This window comes from Myxocyprinus asiaticus, chromosome 30 (genome assembly GCF_019703515.2).
Source record: "Myxocyprinus asiaticus isolate MX2 ecotype Aquarium Trade chromosome 30, UBuf_Myxa_2, whole genome shotgun sequence".
Taxonomy (NCBI): Eukaryota; Metazoa; Chordata; class Actinopteri; order Cypriniformes; family Catostomidae; genus Myxocyprinus; species Myxocyprinus asiaticus.
This window is the reverse complement of record NC_059373.1, coordinates 20,534,047-20,557,733: the sequence shown is the minus strand read 5'-3', so window position 1 is coordinate 20,557,733 and position 23,687 is coordinate 20,534,047. Positions and strand designations below refer to the sequence as shown.

General features: G+C 37.9%; 1 protein-coding gene across 1 annotated transcript in view; it reads left to right on the top strand.

Moving 5' to 3' along the window:
* Positions 1 to 301: 301 nt before the first annotated feature.
* The window catches only part of LOC127421474 (zinc finger MYM-type protein 4-like), a 37,647-nt gene continuing 14,261 nt past the window's right edge, over positions 302 to 23,687 (top strand). Inside the window, exons 1-13 of the mRNA XM_051664536.1 lie at positions 302 to 881; positions 2,663 to 2,812; positions 5,050 to 5,131; positions 10,528 to 10,797; positions 11,425 to 11,459; positions 11,574 to 11,720; positions 16,342 to 16,414; positions 17,808 to 18,039; positions 18,257 to 18,386; positions 19,061 to 19,267; positions 19,388 to 19,538; positions 22,774 to 22,889; positions 22,997 to 23,239. Coding sequence (XP_051520496.1) covers positions 582 to 881; positions 2,663 to 2,812; positions 5,050 to 5,131; positions 10,528 to 10,797; positions 11,425 to 11,459; positions 11,574 to 11,720; positions 16,342 to 16,414; positions 17,808 to 18,039; positions 18,257 to 18,386; positions 19,061 to 19,267; positions 19,388 to 19,538; positions 22,774 to 22,889; positions 22,997 to 23,239 — 2,136 coding nt within the window. The 5' untranslated portion in view covers positions 302 to 581. The remainder of the gene's footprint in view (positions 882 to 2,662; positions 2,813 to 5,049; positions 5,132 to 10,527; positions 10,798 to 11,424; positions 11,460 to 11,573; positions 11,721 to 16,341; positions 16,415 to 17,807; positions 18,040 to 18,256; positions 18,387 to 19,060; positions 19,268 to 19,387; positions 19,539 to 22,773; positions 22,890 to 22,996; positions 23,240 to 23,687) is intronic.

Here is a 23,687-nt window from a genome sequence, read left to right as displayed (position 1 = left end):
CAGTGTCCCGTGCTATTTTTCCAATTTTAACTTGAACATTAAATCGAAATTACGAAAGACAAGTCATTATTGTTTTTTTTAATATTGGTTTTTTAAACGAATAATGAAATAACAAGTCGTTTTTTGTTTTTCCGATTTTGAATTTCTTTTGGAATATGAAATGAACGAATGATACACGGATTGATTTAGAACGTCTGCTTGTTTATTTATTCTACGTTGCGACTCCAGTCCAGCAGGTGGCGGAACTCTGTTGGTTCGCCAGCCATCATAAAACACATGAAGAATCTAACAACTGCTCATTTCCGTACTACGAAAGTGCATGGAGACGACGACAGTCTAGCTCCAAAAGGGACAAAAATCAACAAAATAGCGGTCCATGTGAATCGTTCGCTATATCAAAAGCCTTATTAAGCCACACAGCAGCTTTATGAGTGTAATAGACCGAAATGTAAAAATTGTGCAGCTTCGCGCCATAGCTCTCAAATTTAGTCCATATTCTGCATGTCCAAACTTGCACGCAAACCTCATTGTTTTCGCGTAACAGTGAGTCGCTCCGAATTGTATTTAATTGTTTAGCTAAAATGGTACGCCTGTGTGCTTTTCCTGGATGCCACAACCGAGAGAAGCCGCTGAGACTCCGACAAGCATCATCGCAGGAGGAAAGTTTGACTTTCCACACGTTACCGCTGCACGATCGGGGGAGATTGACCCTGTGGCTGCTCGCTCTTCGCCGGGATCTGGACTCACCCATTGAATCTCTGCGCACACTGAGGGTGTGCGGTGACCACTTTTCGCCTGACGATTTCAGTGCAGTCCCAGGAACAAAACGAAGACTTCTGAGATCAACAGCTGTACCTGGGCAGTCTGCACATCCAACCGAGGTATGTGTGGAACTGGTCGTTTAGCCGGACTGTTTTGAGAGTGCACGGACCGGGTCAGTTGGGGTGCGACCTATGTGTAGTTTCAGAAAGGGTATTTATTTATTTACAGTGCTTGCACATCAAACAGTCTGGATACGGTTTCTTTAAAAGCTTTGCAATTAATTCAGCCTGAACATACAGATCCCATTCAAAATTATCATATATATATATATATATATATATATATATATGTATATGTGTGTGTGTAATCTATTTGGGGTTTATAAACATTTTAAGAAATGCAGCAATTACTTAGATGAAAATCTTCCAATGAATTCAATTGTGAGAATAACACTTGATTATTTCATTGTGTTCATTGCATATTGAATTGCTATTGGTCTTCTTTCCAACTCTTATGTAAGGAATGGTACACCCAGAAACTAAAATTGTAAATCTTATGGCGTCCCAATCCCCTATGCTGTCATTTTTCCCGTGGAACACAGTTCTTCGCAGCTACTTTCCACACAGTGACGATTTTCCAGAATCCAGACACAGTGGTTCTCGCGTGTCTCATGATCAGACGTCATGACGTCAAAGCCGCGCCGTAGTTTTGAGAGCTCAGAGCTGCTCACGAGCTGCAAGCAGAGCGGAGGATTTTCGGTAAATAATGTGTTTAATTTTGGACTGTTCTTCACACAAACAAAACGTATGGTTTCAGAAGGTTTTAAATGAAGCAAGCAAGTCGTATGGGCCATGTGTATGGTGTTTGTAAAACAATTTTTTTTCATATTTTTGCTGATGTTTTTTTGTAGCTTGACAGACGAAGTCACTATCAACTGTCATTGTGTGGAAAAGAGCTGCTTAAAGGAATATTCCGGGTTCAATACAAGTTAAGCTCAATCGACAGCATTTGTGGCATAATGTTGATTATTGCAAAAATTAGTTTTGATTTGACCCTCCTCCTCTTTTAAAAAAAACTAAAATATTGGTTCCAGTGAGGCACTTACAATGGAAGTGAAAGGGGCCAATCTGTAAACATTTAAATACTCACTATTTCAAAAGTATAGTCACAAGACGTAAACAATATGCATGTTAACATGATTTTAGTGTGATAAAATCACGTACTAACCTTTTCAAAATAATAAAGTTATTTTTTCTGTGTATAGCCAATTTTACAACTTCTTTGCCATGCCAAAGTAATGTCAACAAACCCTAAAAAGACTAAAGATTATGCTTTAAACAACTTTACAACTCAAATAATTGATGAGTTTTAACAGAATAATTCATATAATTATAAGCTTCGCATTTCTGCCTTTTAAACCCTCCAAAAATGGATTGATCGTTCACTTCCATTGTAAGTGCCTCGCGCAACCTCGATTTTTGCTGCTTTTTTTTATAAAGAAAACGACAAAATTAGTTTGTGGTAATCAGTATTATGCCACATGCTGTCGATTGAGCTTAACTTGTATCGAACCTGGAATATTCCTTTAAATTCTACTTCAACGGAAATAATAACAGCGCACAGTTTAAAAATGACATTTTAAAGTCATAATATGACAGAATTATACTTTTTGGTGGACTATTTCTTCAACTCCGTTACCTTTTTTGTTTTGCAACACTGATATTTTCAGGACAAATCTTTTTTATTATTATTATTTTTAGTGTAATTTACAGCAGTCTAACGTCCATTATTCTTGTCAGAGTGTTAGATGTTTTATGCATTTAATTTCAGTTCACTTTATATCTGATAATACATACTCATAGTAGCCTCGTATCTAAAAAAACACAATTGATTGTTTTAGGAGAATGTGAGTGGTTCATATCTTCAAATCGGGCCACATGGGGAACTTCAGTCAAAACTCATTTTGACAGTACCAAATTCAGAACCATCTACAAGTTCATCATCTTTAGGGGCCTACTATGCCCTTCCTCCCACATGGTACTATCAATCAGTAAGTCCTCACATTTATATTTTGTCACACAAGTTGAAATTGAGCAGGTTGTGCTGTACTTATTATAAATCTAACGTGAAATGTTGCTCTACTTACAAGTTAATGTGAAAATGTGCAATTCCTTGTAGGGCTGCACAATTAATCGAAAAACGAAACGCGATTACGATTACGGCTGCCACGATTATGTAATCGTGAAAACGGACGACTACAGCGTTCAGTTTAAGTCTGCTCCTGTTGCGTCAGTGGTTTCTATTTACAACGTATTTTAGCAGCGGTTGAGTATTCTAACCAATAACTAACGTGTCCGTTGAGCAATGAAACGGCAATGGCCAATCAGAGCCCCTTAAATTAGTCCTCCATCCTATCAGTAATGACAGCTGATCCTAATGTGCAAGCTTTAAACTGTCTGAATGCCCAGATGCTTGCTTTGTTCCATTTCTGTTCGCGGTGGCACACGAAAATTAATACTGAAGAAACATCACCTAACACTCGAAAAGAAGCTGTAGAACAAGAGCGAAAAGCACTTTGGAATTATTTTGGATTCAGTGCATATTGCACAGCTCGCTTTGAACGTAGATTTAAATACACTGCGAATGAACAACGCGACAAAACTAAAACGATCCTGTTCTAATCAAGGCATAGACGCAGTGTAATTAATTGATTTATTATGCTGATTAGACAGCTTTGTTTTTAATGAGAGCATTCGCGAGAGTGCAGAACTTTGTGCAGAGCGTCACTGAGCTTGTGTTGAAATGCAGGTCTCAAACAGTGTAAACCTGCAGTGAGTGACAGCAGTCATTGTAATGGGAGAGTGACTGTTTTTAATTTCCAAAGTGCACCACTGAAGCCAAAAATGATCTAACGATGATCTTACATGAACAAGATCACCATTCAAGATCTAACGGGATGAATGATACCCTGTCTCGCCACCAAAGGGCTTACTGAACGCAGTAACTTGGTCAATTTAAATCGGCTGTTAACAAGTTTGAATATTGAATGTCATATTATTTACTGTACATGGACTAATAATTTAAGCAGTAATTTAGCAATAATTTAATTTATACCATAGATATCAATTTAAAATAATTTTTAATTGGCCTAACATTAACAAACATTATTATAATATTTAATGCTTAAAAGATGCTTAAAAAGAAACGGGAGAGCAGCTCATATACACCATTGAAAACTGCTACTCTGAAGAACCACACGGTTGCTTGCTTTGTGACGTCATGGTAATTTAATATTTTAATCAACATTAATAATCGCGATTACAATATCAAGGGCAATAATCGACAATTATGATTTTTGCTATAATCGTGCAGCCCTAATTCCATGTATTTCTATGCCATTGTTATATCCACCTTTTTCCTGGGGGTCTTACTGGGAAAACGAATGTGGGTGGAACTTCCGCCGGAAGTTGTTCTATAGCATTCCCTAGCTCTGGCTGCAGTCATTGCAGACCCTGTATACAGCTGGTAATAAGACGCGTTTCGGATGATCCGACCTCAAAGGTCAGCGCTGAATATAGTTGTAAACGGGGTGCAAAATGTTTTGTTATTGGATCACAAAAAACACATACAGAGGTAGTCAAAAACCACATCACATTTGAGGTTTAAAACACCATCCTGATGAGTCCCAGATGGCAGCAAACCAGCATCTCTAACCACTCAATCACCTGCCAAGCAAAAGTTTAAACTTACTTGTGGATTTAAAAGGAAATAACCATCTTATTGTAAAACTTGAAAAAGCGATTCCATACCCAAGTATGAGAACTTCACAGCTCTTCCTTAGTGTGTCTGTCTGATTTGAACATGCAGGGTGACAAGATGACAAGTACACACATCTGAAACTGAACTAACACAGGTGTTCCATTAAAATAAACAGTAATTTTGCTGGAAATGTTGTGTTTGTGCTTAGAATAAATCTAAACTGCATCTGCAAACTTTGTCTTTATGACTTTTTTGCAGTTTATTATCGTTCAGTAACGCACTGATATAGTGATTGATGTATGTCCATATGAAATCATACACGCTCTCCTCAAAATCCCAACACCACAACGAAAGAATGAATGGATGATCACGCAACAACAGCTGTGTTAACTTGACAATGGAAGTAACACCCATATTTCTCGCTAAGCATCACAGGACGTAGGAAAAAATGTGGATAGAATTTTGCTTAATGTGTCAGCTTACTCAAAATGGTCAATACTAACTCATTGTTTATTTTCTGCCATTTAGGATGAAACTGGACAGGCTGAACTACATATGGAAGACAGTTTTGATGTAGATGACAGCATGGATTCTGTTGCTCATCCAGAAGGCAAGAATAATCTTAGTTTCCTCTTAAGTTCAGTAGCTACTCCAAAACAGCACAGCATGTCACCAACCTGCTAAGAAAGACTGCAAATATGCAATTCACATCTCTTAACAGTATTGTGGTCGATAAAGTGGGTGCAAAGTAACCAACATTCAAAACCACATTATCCTTACGGTGTTATAGGCATAATCTGATAACTCTTCAGACAGGCTTCACTGGGTCCTCATCTTTTTTTAATAATATGTGTAGTATTAATTATATTTAAATGTGTATCATTAACATGACAGTAATTTAAGCACAACCTTTGTAATAATATAAAGCCATACATAAATGTGTAAAAATGTTGAACAGTTTAATGGGGAAAAATATTGACGACTAGTAATTCCAGTGTTGGCTAGCAGCATCAGAACCGTTTAGTCGACATGTCTCGCACATAGCTAGTAAAAATACACATTTTGTAATGAATTACGACCTTCATTTGAATGATCTCGATATCCATTCATGAAATCCCAAGAACGATCTTTTTAAAAACAAAGTTAAGCAGTTTGGTTTGACTCGTCCGTCTAATGTGTTCAAAGATGAGATCCACGCAATCCATTTGTCATGATAATGTCTCTTAATATTCCTTCTGTTCTTTACAGTCAGTTGTCGATCAAAAACAAACATTTAATTATACTAAAGAAGCCGTGCGACACTCGTTAAAGGGATAGTTCACCTAAAAATGAGAATTCTCATCATTTGCTCACCCTCATGATATCCCAGGTGTGTATGACTTTTTCTTCAGCAGAACACATTTGAAGAAAAATAGAAAAAGTCTCAGCTCAGTAGGTCCTTAAAGGAGACCTATTATGCCCCTTTTTACAAGATGTAATATAAGTCTCAGGTATAAGTCCCCAGAATGTGTCTGTGAAGTTTCAGCTCAAAATACCCCACGGATCATTTATTATACCATGTTGTAAATTCCTCTATTTGGGTGGAATCAAAAACGGTGTTTTAGTGTGTGTCTCTTTAAATGCAAATGAGCTGCTGCTCCCCGCCCCCTTTCCAGAAGAGGGCTGTGCCTTTACAGCTCGTGCTTCGGATACTACAGCAACAACAAATCAGAACCAATATGACTGACACAGTAAATACCGGAGTTCAGCCATATATGTATGAGCAACCGTAAACGACGCAAAACATAGGCATTTTGAGTTTGTGATAGTGCTTCTTATGTAGAAAATCACTTCATGCCCTCCATCTGCATGTCACGCCACAGCAAAGCAGTGACGTGACGTCATGTGCAAACAAGCTATAACGACATAGCTCTGGTCTCCGTGAATACAATCAGAGACAATGGTAACTTCAGCTGCATTAGCCGTGGAATCAGCTAACAGGCACATTCGGAAAGGCAATTTGCAAAGATTCACAAAATATAAAGTGCGATACTAAAGCTGGAACACGAACAGTTGGTACTGATCCATGCTTAAGAGTCAAATTTTTTGAAAATCTTGCTTTATATTGACCCTCATTCACAAAGCAGTCCGCTGTAAAATGATTTGCACAAACATACACAAATTTTGGTATGTTTTGGGGCACATTGTCTTCAGAAACAAAACTTGTCCACTGCGTCTTCAGTTGCTCTGATGCCGGGAGTACATGAAGACTCTTATGTTCACTTTTACAGCCAACAACAGAACACTTATGACACTTACGAAGCTGAGACATTATTCTTCTCACTGTAGCTGCTCCAGCGTGGAAAAAATGGCGGACTGTGTGTCGATCACTCAGGGGAGGATCTATGATAATACGGTGGAGTCTGTCACCAGTCGTGGGCGTGGCCTGCTCTAAAGTGATGTCACTTTAGAGTGGATACGAATACCAGTCATTTTGAGACACTGTTTTTGATTAATAGAAATATAAGAAAGAGGAGTGGGTGGACTTTTAACATTGTAGGGTGGTTGTGTACACACACTGCCGACTCATATTTATGTTCAAACACCATGTAAAAGTGAATTTTGCATAATAGGTCCCCTTTAAATGCAAGAGGATGGTGATCAGACTTAATTTGAAGCTCCAAAAATCACAGACAATCAGCACAACCGTCATCCATATTTCTCCAGAAGTTAAATGAATGTCTTCTAAAGCAATGTGATCGCCTTTGGTTCGAAAAAGATCAATAGTTAAGTATTTTTTAACTACAAACTAGGGCTGCACAAAAAAATCGAAAAACTAATTACGATTAAGGCTGCCACGATTATGTAATCGTGAAAACGGCATTCAATTTAAGTCTGCTCCTATTGCGTCAATGGTTTCTATTTACAACGTGTTTTAGCAGCGGTTGAGTATTCTAACCAATCACTAACATGTCCGTTGAGCAATGAAACGGCAATGGCCAGTCAGAGCTGCTTAAATGAGTCCTCCGTGCCGTCAGTAATGACAACTGATCCTAATGTGCAAGTTTTAAACTGTCTGAATGCCCACATGCTTGCTTTATGTTCCACCTCTTCGCGGTGGCACACGAAAATTAATACTGAAGAAACATCACCTGACACTCAAAGAAGCTGTAGAACAAGAGCGAAAAGCACTTTGGAATTATTTTGGATTCAGTGCATATTGCACAGCTCGCTTTGAACGTAGATGTTAAATACACTGCAAATGAGCAACACGACAAAACTAAAACACTCCCGTTCTAATCAAGGCATAGACGCAGTGTAAATAATTGATTTATTATGCTGATTAGACAGCTTTGTTTTTAATGAGAGCATTCGCGAGAGTGCAGAACTTTGTGCAGAGCGTCATTGAGCTTGTGTTGAAATGCAGGTCTCAAACAGTGTAAACCTGCAGTGAGTGACAGCAGTCATTGTAATGGTAGAGTTTGTCACATTGCTCGATTTCTGTGTACAATTTATTAAAAATGTAATAACAGTTTTGTTTTGTCATGTTAATAAGTAGGCCAATGTGAATTTGATTTGTACAAAATAGCGATAAAGTAATTCAGCTTAACTGTTCCAAGTTTGTTTTGGAGGTGTAGCCAATATAAAGAATATGGCATGAATAGCATATTTTAGGAATCACTGTCATTGTTATCGCATCTGCTCTAATAAGACCCATTTGCCACGCAGCTGGTATTAGTAGATTTATCATTTTCATGAATCGTACAAACTCCGATCACAAATGACTGTTTTTAATTTCCAAATTGCACCACTGAGGCCAAAAATGATCTAACGATGATCTTACATGAACAAAATCACCATTGAAGATCTAACGGGATGAATGATCCCGTCTCGCCACCAAAGGGCTTACTGAACGCAGTAACTTGGTTGATTTAAATTGGCTGAATATTGGTTTGAATATTGAATATGTCATATTATTTACTGTACGTGGACTAATAATTTAAGCAATAATTTAATTTATTCTATAACATAGATATTTAAAATCATTTTTATTTGACCTAACATTAACAAACATTATTACAATATTTAATACTTAAAAGATGCTTAAAAAGAAACTGGAGCGCAGCTCATATACACCATTGAAATTGCTACTCTGAAGAACCACGTGGTTGCTTGCTTTGTGACGTCACGGTAATTTAATATTTTAATTGACATTAATAATCGCGATTACAATATGAAGGGCAATAATTGACAATTATGATTTTTGCTATAATCGTGCAGCCCTACTATAAACCATCACTTCCGGTCAACAGCAGTGTACGCATTCACGAGAGTGCTGAGTTCACGTGGTATCTCGTGTGACGAATTCGCATGGGGCATGTTAGGGACGTAATCTCATATTTTTCTCTCGGTTGAGACATCCAGGATAAACACACAAATGCACCATTGTGAGTAAAGAAACAGATACAAATACAGATCTAAACCAAAACCAATGAAGCTTCTGTTCAGCATTCCTCCTACTCTGTTGTAAACAGCGCTGCTCTTCCAGGTATGTCGCATGTGCGTCAGTTCTCACGTGTCTCACATGCCAACGTGATTACGTCACACGCATACCGCTGCTGATTGGAATAGATGTTTTATAATTAAAGTGCTTAAATATTGATTTTTTTCTCACCAAAAGTGATCGTATCGCTTTAGAAGACATTTTAAGCGCTGGAGTTGTATGGATGACGTTTATGCTGACAGTCTGTGATTTTTGGAGCTTTAAAGTTCTGATCACCATCCACTTGCATTATAAGGACCTACTGAGCGAAGACATTTTTCTGTTTTTCTTCAAATGTGTTCTGCTGAAGATTGAGGGTGAGTAAAAGATAAGAGAATTTACATTTTTGGGTGAACTTACCCAATAATAATATTTGTTCAACCAAAACAAAACACGGAACTGCAAACTGATATTTATCAGAGGGATATGCCGGTTTCAGTGTTCCCAGTACCGTTTTAGCGTTTGTTCTTCATATCAGTGTAAACAGTACAAATTGTGCATGCAAACAATTAACATGCTGGCTTAACTATATAGTGTGTGTGTGTGTGTATGTGTATATATATATATATATATATATATATATATATATATATATTCTACCAAAATGATGAAGGAAAAACTAATGGTTAAAATCAGTAATATAAATATCATCTTAACTATCAAGTTAGAAGATCCCTGCCTTGTATAATTAACAGCATTAGTCTGTTCTAATTGCTCATTTCACAGTTCATTTGGTCTTTTTTTTTACTTTATTTTTTTTATTTTTTTTTATATAAATGCCATAAAGTATATTTATATATAAATGAAATTTCTACATTTATTAACGTACATTTTATTTAGCCTTTGGTACACACATCTTTGGTTTTGGTTCAATGAAGGGGTACTTGAGCCTTACTGACAGTGCTCTGGCGATGCAAAAAATGTTGGGAAACACTGTGTTAGAGAATTTTATTCTGATAAGATATAAAAATTAGCATTTTTCTTAGATCATTTTTCTAAAAAAAAAAAAAAAAATTCTGTTATACTTTGCCATTTAATTGTTGTTGAATTGAATAGAGATTATATTGAATCATGAATTAAATTTTTTATTTTTGTACCATATTTGTCTTAATCATCTTAGTCTGTTTTGGGGTACTAATAGACCTTATTCACACTAGCACCATCTTTGGGAATGACATCGAGGCTGTGAAGGGTAGACTCACCATCTCTTCAATGGGCTGTACTGCAGTTTAAAGTGTTTTTGGATCATTCCGCAGACAAAACATTGATAAAATATCTGTCCAAGAACATTCAGTATACAAATAATTCCACAACAAAGTTGTGGAAAATCAGATGTGATCTAGGAGCTTTATACAGCTTTATACCGTTCATGCCATTGAAGAGACCGTAAGTCTTTCCCTCACAGCCTCGTTGTCATTCCAATTTTAAAATCAAAGCTGGTGCTAGCGTGAATAAAGTTCACAGTTGAACTCTGTTTGAAGCAGGTGTCCTTATGGCCAGTGAGAATTCCACAGAATATCTTTCTGGAGAATCCGATACCGCTCCAGAAGAGTTGCCTGTTGCAGTGTACTCATGCAAGCAGAACACCACTGAGACAGGTGAAGAGGAACCAGACACTCAAGAGAGCCTGATGGAAGGCCATCAGATTGAGGACACAGATATTAACACGGAGGACACAGCCCAGTGTTCAGAAGAGCTAGTGATCACTAAAGTTGAGGATTTGAGGGATGAAATGGATGAGATGGATTATGCTGGTAGGTGTGAACTGATATTCTCATTTTAGTGAAGCGGTACCCTAAAGGGGCTGTCACAATAGGCTTTGTGCATGCAAATGTTTTTCGGACAACACAACGGACCAGGATATGATGTCAAGCAGAAGGGCTTCTGGTTTTAGTAAATAATACATCACAAATAATAAATTAATATATTAAAATGTTAATCTACTCCCCTTCCTGCAACAAATAAGTGTGAGCTTTGAAATATGCATCGTTTTAATTGAGCCAAGAGGTCACTGTGTGACATTTCGATCTTACATTGATCACAAGATGTCATACAGATTTGCATGTCAGAGTTCACCAAACTTGAAATTTTTTACGCAACGAATTGCAATATTTCTTTGTATTAACTTGCGTTTCCAATCTCATGCATTTGAATGGGAGTGATTGGAGCACGAAATGTAGCGTGACCTCCCCATTAGGCCTAAAACATACTCTGTGCAAGTATGTGAACGCAAGTCAGCGTTGCATTCTCGGCACTGTGCTATAACTAAAAAATTATTTTTTAAATATTATTGAATCTTTTATAAAAATGGAAGTCATGTTGTGCTGTTTATTTTTGCCATGTTTGAAAAAACAATTTGTGCACTGTTCCCCATTTAACAGAAACACAGACAGCCAAAGATTCATCTGCTGGAACGGTGAGCATAGTATCATTGTTTTATCGTTACCAATGAAGTCAAACACATTGAGTTATTTGTTAATCCATTAAATAATACACTTCTAAAACTAAAATATATTTTTTTTTAATTCAGCAAACACAGTTGGTGGTAAAACTTGGCACAAAACCTCAAGTAGTCACGGCCTCTGACGTTGTACCTGTGAAGATCAAAGATGAACCAATGGATGAGGAATTCAAGAGAGAACCGCAGGCCCCAATGGGAAACATTCAGGATGATGAGGTGATCTACGTGAAATTCTTCCTTTTTAAAATGGAGGGTTAACCCCTTCACACGCACAATCAAACCAGTGTGATTACACTATGCTAGGCTTAAGCGTACGATCAAACTGGTGCGATCTGCATTCATGCTGATTACCAGCAGAGAGGGACTGAAGCGGTTGGGGAGTCAGGCAGCAAATGTCAGGTAGTACACAAGGGAAGTGTGTTTAGAACCTTTTAAATACTCATTTTTACGAGGTCACGTGACACCATGCAAGAAGCAGACGTGTAAGCGACGAGCTCTGCGCACTTTGCTAAGTTTTTAATTATTTTATGTTATAATCTGGTGAAATTTGATACACCCAGTTACACATTTGCTCTTTGAGGCAAAACATGGCAAAGAAGTCAAAATCCTCGGGCTCTGGAGACATTAAAAGACACTTACGTGTTAAGGAGGAAAGCCCCGACAGGCCTACAGACCAGGGACTCGATTTAGATGGCGCGGCGGGAGAGGTGATCCAGCGTCAGTTGTCCAGCATGTCGGTGATGTTGACGAAGGTTCTTGCTGACTTGGAGGATCTCGCTGTAATATGTAGATCGATTAAGGCGATGGAAATAAAATTCTCTGAGTTGATTTGGAACATCTCCTTGAAAAGCTTGAAGATCTTGAGAATAGAAGCCGCAGGAATAACGTTCGAATTGTTGGAATTCCTGAGCATGAGGAGGGCAGAGATATGGTGAAATTCCTAGACGAGCTTTTCCCGAGTCTGCTCGACATAACAGGCCACAAGCTGGAGATTGAGCGAGCTCACAGATCTGCTGAGGGAGATAGGCCCAGATCGATTCTGGCCAGATTTCTGAGATCATCCGATAAAGATCTTGTGTTGCGCCAGGCGAGGAGCAAAGGGAAGCTTTCTTGGAAGAACCATAATATTTTCTTTTTCCCGGACTTTGCGAGTTCGATGAGAGAAACGCGATCGGTTCAAGGAATGTAAGAAACTCTTACATCAGCAAAAGATCACTTTTGCTCTGATGTTTCCGGCCAAACTGAGAATAGAAACGAAGGACGGTCGCAAAGTATTTACATGTCCCAATCAGGCAATGTCTTTTATTGAATCAATGGGTGAGTAAACCATTGGGTGTTTCTCATGTGAGTGGGTCGACTTGCTGTACTTACACTGGCTTTTGAAGAAGCTGGGCGTCATTTTGGTTTCTTTATTCTTTTTGCATTGGCTTCGCCGAGCGGCTGGAGTTTGTTTTGTGAATAACACTTTTCCTTAAAGAAACTTTTGCATTGACGAAAGATTACTTTTGCATTGAAGTTCCCGGTCAGTTTGAGAGTGGACACTATGGATGACCGCAAAACATCTACATGCTCACACAAAGGATGTTTTTTATAAAGTTGACGGATTGTGTAAGTCATGGTATATACTTTTATGCGGCCACCGAGTGAATTGACTCGACCATCCGGGAACCGGGATGCCGGTTTTGTTTCTTTTTGTATTGGTTCCGCCGAGCGGCTGGAGCTTGTTCTATTGAATAACACTCCTTTGGAAAAGCTGTGGATTAATCTGTTTGTTCTTCGTGCTTATTCCTCCTGCTGGCTGTAGTTTGTTTTGTTGAGTATTTTTACGGGACATTGGAATGATTACATCATCCTCTGAACTCATAACAGCCGGCTCACTTAACATTCGTTTGTCTGTCAGAGGAATCTGGACGGTTTTATATCAGCTGGAATTTGTTTTGTGGAAGATCACACCTTTGAGAGTTCTGTGAATGAATCTACACGTTCTTTGTGTTCATTCTTCCTATTGGCTGGGGTTTAAGTATTTTCTGTTATGTAATTTGATGGCAAAGTTGTCGTGGGGGCTTGTGGGCGTTCATGGACCTTTTGAGTTTAGAGGGATTGTCGCCGGTTGGTGCTTTCGTGCGTGGGGTTAATGCGCATGTTTTTCTTTTTTCTGTTTGTTTAGTTCGGGGGGAAGTTTGGGGTTTGATTGTTTCATGGGGAATGTGGTCTGTATAATTCTGTTTTTAACACACAATTTATTTTTCTACTATATCAAAATGTCAAATGTTAATGAGTGTACTATCTCTCTCCACATGGAATGTAAATGGGTTGGAGCACCCCATAAAAAGAAGGTTATTACTTTTCTTAAACATAAGAAATATGATACAGTGTTTCTTCAAGAAACATATCTCTCCCCGCAGGAAGCTGAAAAATTTGGGAAGATATGGGGTGGACATGTTTTTTTTAGTGCTGGCACAAGTAAGAGCAAGGGAGTCATTATATTGATTAATAAACATCTACAATTCAAATGGCTCAAACAGACTAAAGATAAATTAGGAGAGTTAATATTGTTTTAGCTGAAATTCAAGGGCAAAGGTTGATTTTGGCTAGTATTTACGCACCTAACGCTGATGATCAGGGCTTTTTTATAGATCTTGAAGGGATGCTGCAAACTGCTGGCACCCCTCATGATATTTGATAAGAAGCTTCTGCTTTACGCAGATCATATTTTATTATTTGTCTCTGAACCTACTAGATCTATGCCTTGCCTCCACAGAATTATTAATTCCTTTTCCAAGTCCTCAGGATATAAAGTCCATTGGTCTAAATCCAAAGCTTTGGCACTGACAGCATACTGTCCAGTAACGGCTTTCCAGCTGGGCGACTGCCAGTAGCCCAAACAGGGCATTAAGTATTTGGGGATTTTATTCCCAGCAAATTTGTCTGATTTAGTTAGTGTTAATTTTGATCCTTTAATAAAAAGATTTTCGAGCGATGTGGGCAGGTGGGCTTCATTACATTTATCGATGATTGGGAAGGTTAATGTTATTAAAATGAACTGTATTCCAAAATGTAACTACCTGCTACAATCTCTCCCTGTAGATGTCCCCCTCTCTTATTTCAAGTAATTTGATAACATAGCAAAGTCCTTCATTAGGAATGGTAAACGTCCCAGATTGCATTTTAATAAGTTACATAGGCCGATTGACAAAGGAGGGCTAGGCCTACCCAAGATTTTGTTTTATTACTATGCGTTCAGTCTCAGACATTTGGCGCATTGGTCATTTCCACCTGAGAGAGCCCCTCCCTGGTTTGTTATTGAACAGGCAGTTCTTGCCCCATTTCGCCATTACAAAGCATCTCTATCAATCTAATCGGAAAAGTTAAGTTACACCCTGTTATTTCGCATTCACACTTGGTATGGACTAAAGTGTCCAGATTGTTTAAATTGGACACTTATTTAAATGTTGCCTCGAGTATATGGCAGAATCCAAGATTATGTATTGGCAAGTCCCTTTTCTGCTGGCCAGAGTGGATTGTGAGGGGGGTTGCTACACTCGGTGTCCTACATGAAAGTGGAGTGTTGAGATCGTTTGAAAACTTGGTCCAACATTTTGGGATCCCCAGACCTCAGTTTTATAGGTATTTACATTTGCGCCACCTGCTTTGTACTATTTTTGGGTGTAGCACACACCCCCCTAAGGAGGCAGATGCTTTGGGAGAGGTGATTGTGGCTTTTGGAAAAGGTCATGAGGCATCAGTGTACTACTCCCTGTTAATTCAGAGTATGGGGGATGGAGCTTTAACTTCTATTAGGAGATTATGGGAGAAAGATTTGAATTTGGTATTGGAGGATTGAGTGTGGACTAAGATTTAAGCAATTTAATGATTATACATAGATTTTATTGGACCCCCTCTAGATTATATAGGCTTGGTCTTAAAGACACACCCACCTGCTGGCGATGCCAATCAGAAGTTGGAGACACAACCCATGTTTTTTGGGGATGTGTTAAGATCCAAGATTTTTGGTTAAAGATTCAGAATTATTTGCGTGACATTCTGGGCACTCAAATTTTACTTTGCCCCTGACTTTGCATTTTGGGCGATGGGGAAGTTATAAATTCGGGGGACAAATATATACAAAATTGGGTTCTGACTGGCGTGATGATTGGCAGACAAATTATTGTAAGGGGATGGAAGTCAGACGGAATGCCACCATTTCCGGAATGGTGTGCAGAGATGGGGAGGGTGGCAGCTTATGAAAAGATGATAGATGGAAGGCTGGGGCAAGAGGACTTATTTTTCAGGAAGTGGGGTAGGTATTTGGCAGTTTTGGAGGACTCTAGGGGAAGGGATGAGGAGGGAGACATTTAGTTTATGCATGTTTATTATATATTTTATTTTTTATTTTATTGTTTGTGTGTGTGTATTATTTTATGTGACCACAGGGGTGTTCTTTGGGGTAGTATGGGGTTGGTGTTTGGGGAGGGATGTTAATGAGGGTTAAAAGTTAAATGTTGATTCGGTGTGTCTATGTTGTGTTTTTCTCTTTGTTTTTTCTTTGAATCAATAAAAAATGTTAATTACAGAAGAAAAAAAAAATATTCATTTTTACTGGGTGCAATATACAAAATGTATACTTTTTTTAATGTTTACATTTGCTAAATGCTTATTTTCAAACAAATTGAGATAAATGCTTTTTGATGCAAAACATATGACATGGCATTTTCCACAAAAAAAAAAAAAAAAAACATTTAAAGAAGATTAGGCTAACATGTATGTTATATGAATTTGATGTTGAAATTATTATTTTTTTTTTTTCATCTTTGTCACACTGTGTTCATGCTTACAGGAGTTTAACCAGACACCTGATGAGATCAAGATTCGTGCTGGGTTCTCTAATGGAGGAAATGCGACATCTATTGGTATGAGCATTACCGTGCTTGTACGGCATCATTGCATGAAATTCCTCTTACTGTTAATAGCATAGTTCTTCTGAAGAAATTTCTGCAATCAATTCACCAAGTCGCTTAATGAACATAATCCATCCAAACTTTGTTTCAGCCTTAGTTGTGCTGTTAAGCTTTGTTTTTATTTCACTCATTTCAGTTAAAGTCTGTGACTAGCAGTAATAGCAAAAGATTAGATCGTCCTGCAATAACTCTTTTTCAAAAAGCTTAAAGGTGCAGTGTGTAAAATTCAGTAACCCTTGTTATTAATGACACCTGTGGCCGTTAAGTGAATGCAGCCAGCTACCTGTTGCTCGTGCATACACTCCATAGGGATGCGAGCATCAGCCAAAACAATGACTTAACGTACAAAGAGACAACGTGATTCACCGGCATCATGATGACAGATAAGGTAGCATAATTAAAATTACACAATTATGATTGTTTTATTACAAACTTTGAGACTGTATATTACATTTGACGCACCAGTTCTGGAACAGGGCTAAAACAAAGTCTGGATATAGGTCTGACTATGCGAGTCTGTAGTTTAAAGTAATCACTTTTCTTTGCATGATACATTGACTGCATTTATATGATAAATGCCAGCTTTATCAATAGCTGTTAGCTAAATTTGGTGGATGATGACAGTAGCTGTTTATAAAATAGACTGTACATTATAAATATGTTGACACAATTCAGTATTGATGTGATTCCATCACAACTGTCATTTTGATATATCGATGCGCTATTGTTTTATAATAATAGAATATATTTTCTGTATAACCAATTTACGTTACACTAATGAATGGGTCTTTTTGTATTATCTTGAACATTGTCTAGCATTCATTTCATGTGTTATTGTAGTTTAGCTAAAATTACACAGATCAATCCTTATGGCAATATATTACACATGCTTTGCAGTTATGTAAGCTTACCTGTCCTTTGTATTTTCCTGGCAAAAGCGACCCGCTCCCTTCGCATGAAAATCAGTCTACAGGCTTTAATAGGCAATCTAGGAAGTCCAGGAAGGGCTCAAATTGCGTTACAAGCCGTTCACACATTGGCAAAAAAAAAGGGGCGAATATTACATGAAAATTGATACATATTGCACCTTTAATGAGCATGGGGAATTTGAAGCAGAACAAATGCCCTTAAACAGTTTGGCAGTAAAAAAAAAGAAATTCTTGGCAACTAATCAAAGTAACAGCAAGTAGCATATAAACAAGATGATAGAGTTTGTCCATGTTATGTAAACATCTGTTGTTGCACATGTAAACATAGCCAATAATATAATGTTTCCGTTTGGGCTTTTTGTGTAACTATTCTTATAAGTAATTCATTACACCCTTTTATTGTCTTCATGCCACAGGAGTTTCAACCACCACCTCCTCAAAGGCGCCATCAGTCTCTCAGGAATCCATGCCTGGTGTGGCCCCTTTGAAGCCAATTGGGCTTGTCTGCGCTGGCTGTAATAAGGTTATGCTGAAAGGACAGACAGCTTTCCAGCGTAGTGGCTCTTCTAAACTCTTCTGCTCACCTCAATGCCTCTGCAGCACCTCTACTGTGGTGGTCAAGAAGAAAACCTGTCACTACTGCCTCAAGTAAGCTTACAATCTGGCTGAAATTGTCTCCATAACAACAAAGCACTTATTTTTAAGACATTATTTTGAAGTACGCTCATTAAACGGATCATCGAAAAGACTGTTTTATTTAAATTAAGGCTGCACAATTAAAGTGTAATCAAAAACACTATAGCAGGTTTTATGCTAAAGTCTGCCTGTAAAATTTGTACTAAAGCATTAAAATCTTTCCCTCCAGAGAGATTCTTGACATGAAGGAAGTGTTCAATGCCCCGGTGGACATGGCAGGAACTTTAAAGCAATTCTGCTGTCAGAAATGCCTTAGTGATTTTAATTTAAAGTGCAGGATGTGTCAGAAGACATGTGTGGTAAGTGATGCAGAATATTAATGTTTGTAGAGAATGAAACTTATTTCTTAATGGTATGCCACTCCAAAATGAAAATTGTCATATTTTGTTCTACCTAATGTCATTCCAAAACCGTATGAAGCGTTCTTATGCAGAACATAAAATGAGAACTTTTAAACAATATCCCACTCTGTCTTTTCAGTACAATGGCAGTTGATAGTGACTCATTTTAAATGTTAACAAATGACCTAAAAGCATTATAAAAGTAGTCCGTGTGACTCATGCATCCTATTTCAAAACGTGAAGGCTCGCAATATGTTTTGGTGAGAATTAACCTAAAAATGTGTCATTTTCCAGTGAACATCTTGACTTCAATTGCGCTTTCATGAGCGCTATGAGAGAAGCTCGTTTACAGTAGCACGCATGTTCACGCAAGAACTTTGCAGGGTTTCCGAATAAGAAAGAAAGCCATACAAGTTGAGCAACATGAGGATGTAAATGGATGTGAATAATGACAGAATTTTCATTTTTGGGTGAACTATCCCTTTAATGATAATTTTAGTTCTTGAATTTATCTTAGACACATTTTATGTGGCTGCTTATTAAATCCATACAGAAATCCACAATAGCTAATGCTTGTACAAAAATGGGAGTTTTTTTTATGGTCAGATCTGATTTATTGTAATTTCTTATAGACTCATAGTCACGAAGTGAACGTGATGGGCACTGTCCATAAGCTGTGCAGCGATGAATGTTTCAGCCAGTTCCGCTCTTCCAATAAGCTGACAATGAACTGCTGCATGAACTGTGGTGGGCACTGCAATAGTCAGTGTCCCACACTGCAGATAGAGGGTAGTGTTATGAAGTTCTGCAGCCCATACTGCCTCAAAACCCACAAGAAGGTAATAGTAAAATGAGAAGATATAATTTTCAGATTATGCTATCAGTCACTTTTCTTTTATTCAAATTCTTTTATTAAAGGTAATTGTGTATTCCTAAAATTAATTTGTTTTGACTTGTAGAAGAATCTTAAACCTGTAACCTGCAAAATGTGTCGCGCCGTGCGCCTGGCTGCAGATATGGTGGACAGTCTGAACTCAGAGGGCATCAGAGAGCTTTTCTGCTCCCATTCTTGTGCCACGGCGAGTAAAGGCCAGACTGCCAGCTCCTCAGGTAAAATAACCTTATATCCACCAAAAGACGCAGTCAGCTTTATCATAGGGATGCACGGATGCCATTTATATAAACTAAGTATGGGTACTGATGCTTTCTTTTTGGCCCTCACCAATACCTGTATTTTTACATATTGTTGTTTTTGCATGACAAAAGATTTTGTTTTGATCAAATTGATAGCACACTGTTTTGACACCCATGTGCAGGCTAAGCTAGCAGACGGCAATCGAGCATGCAAAGATGAGCAAACATATTGCAAACACTCTCCTATTTGTCCTCACTCTTTAAAGGAATATTCCGGGTTCAATACAAGTTAAGATCAATCGACAGCATTTGTGGCATAATGTTGATTACAGCAAAAGTCTGTTTTGACTCGTCCCTCCTTTTCTTTAAAAAGCAAAATTATGGGTTCCAGTGACAATGGAAGTGAATGGGGCCAATTTCTGAATGTTAAATACTTTTTCAAAAGTATAGCCACAAGACAAAGAATATGCGTGTAAACATGATTTTAGTGTAATAAAATCACCAACCTTTTCTGTGTAAAGTTATAGCCAATTTTACAACTTCTTTGCCATGATGATGTAATGTCAACAAACCCTGAAATGACTGTAAAAAGGACAATTTAAACAACTTTACAGCTCAAATAATACATGAGTATTAACAGGAGGATTAATGCAAGTGCATTTATAAAATTATAAGCTTCATATTTCTGCCCTTTTAAACCCTCCAAAAATTGGCCCCATTCACTAGAAGTGCCTCACTGTAACCTCAGTTTTTGCTTTTTTTTTTTTTTTTTTTTAAGAACCACATTTTTTTAAAGAGAATTTTTGTGGTAATCAACATTATGCCACAAATGCTGTAGATTGAGCTTAACTTGTATTGAACCCGGAATATTCCTTTAAGCAGTGTTAAAGTCTGTGGAGTATTTTATCTTGTATTGAAACCGATTAATAAGCCAATTCACTACAATTTCGAAACAAACTTCCTAGAGTGCATTCTAGGAAAGTAAACTTGGTGTACACGCTTATCTGTACCACAGCAGCAGCTCTATGCCGGTATTAAATCTGAAATATTTAATTTCTGTATCACCAAGCACAATTAATCACTGATTTCAAACAGATTCCATGAAACTCCCCAAACTCGAACCATTGGTTGAGACAATGTTACTGTGTTGGGCTAGATGGGCCGCTCAAATAGAAGAATGTTTTTATTGTGCCACAGTGCTACGCTTTTAATCCATCCACATTTTGTTCTGCTGTCATTATTTCTTGATATGGCAATATTTATGCAACTTTGTATGCATGCATAGTACTGTTTTAAGTTGAGTATTGGTATTGGAGCACTTATTTTGACCAGTATTTGACCGATACCAGCTATCAGTGCATTCTTTCTTAACAATGTTTTCAGTATTGACCACCATACCTGTGAATTTAGTTAAACTTTGACATGGTTTTTAAGAAAGTCATTCCAAAATCAGTTTTAAAGTTTTTATTAAAAATGTATATTAAATATCATATACAGGTGCATCTCAATAAATTAGAATGTCGTGGAAAAGTTCATTTATTTCAGTAATTCAACTCAAATTGTGAAACTCGTGTATTAAATAAATTCAATGCACACAGACTGAAGTAGTTTAAGTCTTTGGTTCTTTTAATTGTGATGATTTTGGCTCACATTTAACAAAAACCCACCAATTCACTATCTCAAAAAATTAGAATATTTTGACATGCCAATCAGCTAATCAACTCAAAACACCTGCAAAGGTTTCCTGAGCCTTCAAAATGGTCTCTCAGTTTGGTTCACTAGGCTACAAAATCATGGGGAAGACTGCTGATCTGACAGTTGTCCAGAAGACAATCATTGACACCCTTCACAAGGAGGGTAAGCCACAAACATTCATTGCCAAAGAAGCTGGCTGTTCAGAGTGCTGTATCCAAGCATGTTAACAGAAAGTTGAATGGAAGGAAAAAGTGTTGAAGAAAAAGATGCACAACCAACCAAAAGAACCGCAGCCTTATGATTGTCCAGCAAAATCGATTCAAGAATTTGGGTGAACTTCACAAGGAATGGACTGAGGCTGGGGTCAAGGCATCAAGAGCCACCACACACAGACGTGTCAAGGAATTTGGCTACAGTTGTTGTATTCCTCTTGTTAAGCCACTCCTGAACCACAGACAACGTCAGAGGCGTCTTACCTGGGCTAAGGAGAAGAAGAACTGGACTGTTGCCCAGTGGTCCAAAGTCCTCTTTTCAGATGAGAGCAAGTTTTGTATTTCATTTGGAAACCTGGAGTCTGGAGGAAGGGTGGAGAAGCTCATAGCCCAAGTTGCTTGAAGTCCAGTGTTAAGTTTCCACAGTCTGTGATGATTTGGGGTGCAATGTCATCTGCTGGTGTTGGTCCATTGTGTTTTTTGAAAACCAAAGTCACTGCACCCGTTTACCAAGAAATTTTGGAGCACTTCATGCTTCCTTCTGCTGACCAGCTTTTTAAAGATGCTGATTTCATTTTCCAGCAGGATTTGGCACCTGCCCACACTGCCAAAAGCACCAAAAGTTGGTTAAATGACCATGGTGTTGGTGTGCTTGACTGGCCAGCAAACTCACCAGACCTGAACCCCATAGAGAATCTATGGGGTATTGTCAAGAGGAAAATGAGAAACAAGAGACCAAAAAATGCAGAGGAGCTGAAGGCCACTGTCAAAGAAACCTGGGCTTCCATACCACCTCAGCAGTGCCACAAACTGATCACCTCCATGCCACGCCGAATTGAGGCAGTAATTAAAGCAAAAGGAGCCCCTACCAAGTATTGAGTACATAAACAGTAAATGAACATACTTTCCAGAAGGCCAACAATTCACTAAAAATGTTTTTTTTATTGGTCTTATGATGTATTCTAATTTTTTGAGATAGTGAATTGGTGGGTTTTTGTTAAATGTGAGCCAAAATCATCACAATTAAAAGAACCAAAGACTTAAACTACTTCAGTCTGTGTGCATTGAATTTATTTAATACACGAGTTTCACAATTTGAGTTGAATTACTGAAATAAATGAACTTTTCCACGACATTCTAATTTATTGAGATGCACCTGTATACTGGTGTTTTTTTCTTCTTCCACCCGTTTTAATTTTTTACCTGTGAAAATAGCCATTATGTTAAAAGCAAACTCAAGCTTAATATACCATCAGTTCTTTATTTGAAGTATACTTGAACTTCATTGTCTGTTTGCTAACAAGGTGCTCCAGTGGAATGCAACAACTGCAAGAAGAAGCAAGTGCCTCAGTACCATCTAGCCATGTTTGATGGAACCGTTCAGAACTTCTGCTCCTTTTCCTGTGTAGTGGCATATCAGGTAGCGTCCATTTCTGACTGGTACTGATTGTTCACCTTCAAAATATTATGTGAATCATAGATTTGAATATTATTTCCTGTAGATCTTTTTGTTTTGCTTTCATTTAGGAATCCCTCAATAAGACAAAATCTAAAAAAGAGGCAAGTAAGGTAACTTCTACAAGCAAGAACATAACTACTCCAAAAACTGTTGCCCCCAAACCACCTGCTGCCCCCAAACCTGCTCTCGCAGAGTCCAGCTTATCAACAAAGCCCGCCGCTCCCAGTGGTCAGGGGCAAACAGTCACCAAGCTCCCCTGTTGTCAATGTCTGCAATCTTTCTTCCACAAGCCAGAGCTACTGGAGTTTCAGGTACAGTTGTTCACCGGTGTAGACAGCCACAAATCAGTGAAACGCAAAAAAGCTAAGCTTTTGTAATGAGCGTTGCAAGAATAGTTTTAAAATAAACTTTTTTTTTTTTTTCCTGTAAATACACATGTCCTTTGTTCATGAAGCATAACGTAGTCTTGAAAATCTGCTCAAAACGTGAATACCATATAGACAATAATCACCATTGCATTAATATGTAAACTTTTAAATGTTTTACATTATGTATATAAAAATATAATAAAAGAAAAAGTCACACTTTTAATTAGCTTTAGAACCTTCATAAAATAGCTCAACATTTTGGTCCGAGACCTTTGACTCCATTTTGTTTAACATTATAATACTTGTCAGTTTGGCTCATGACAATTGATAACGTGAATCAACATCTGGCCGTATTTGTTGAAAGGTAGATGTTAGTTACTTCACAATAGTT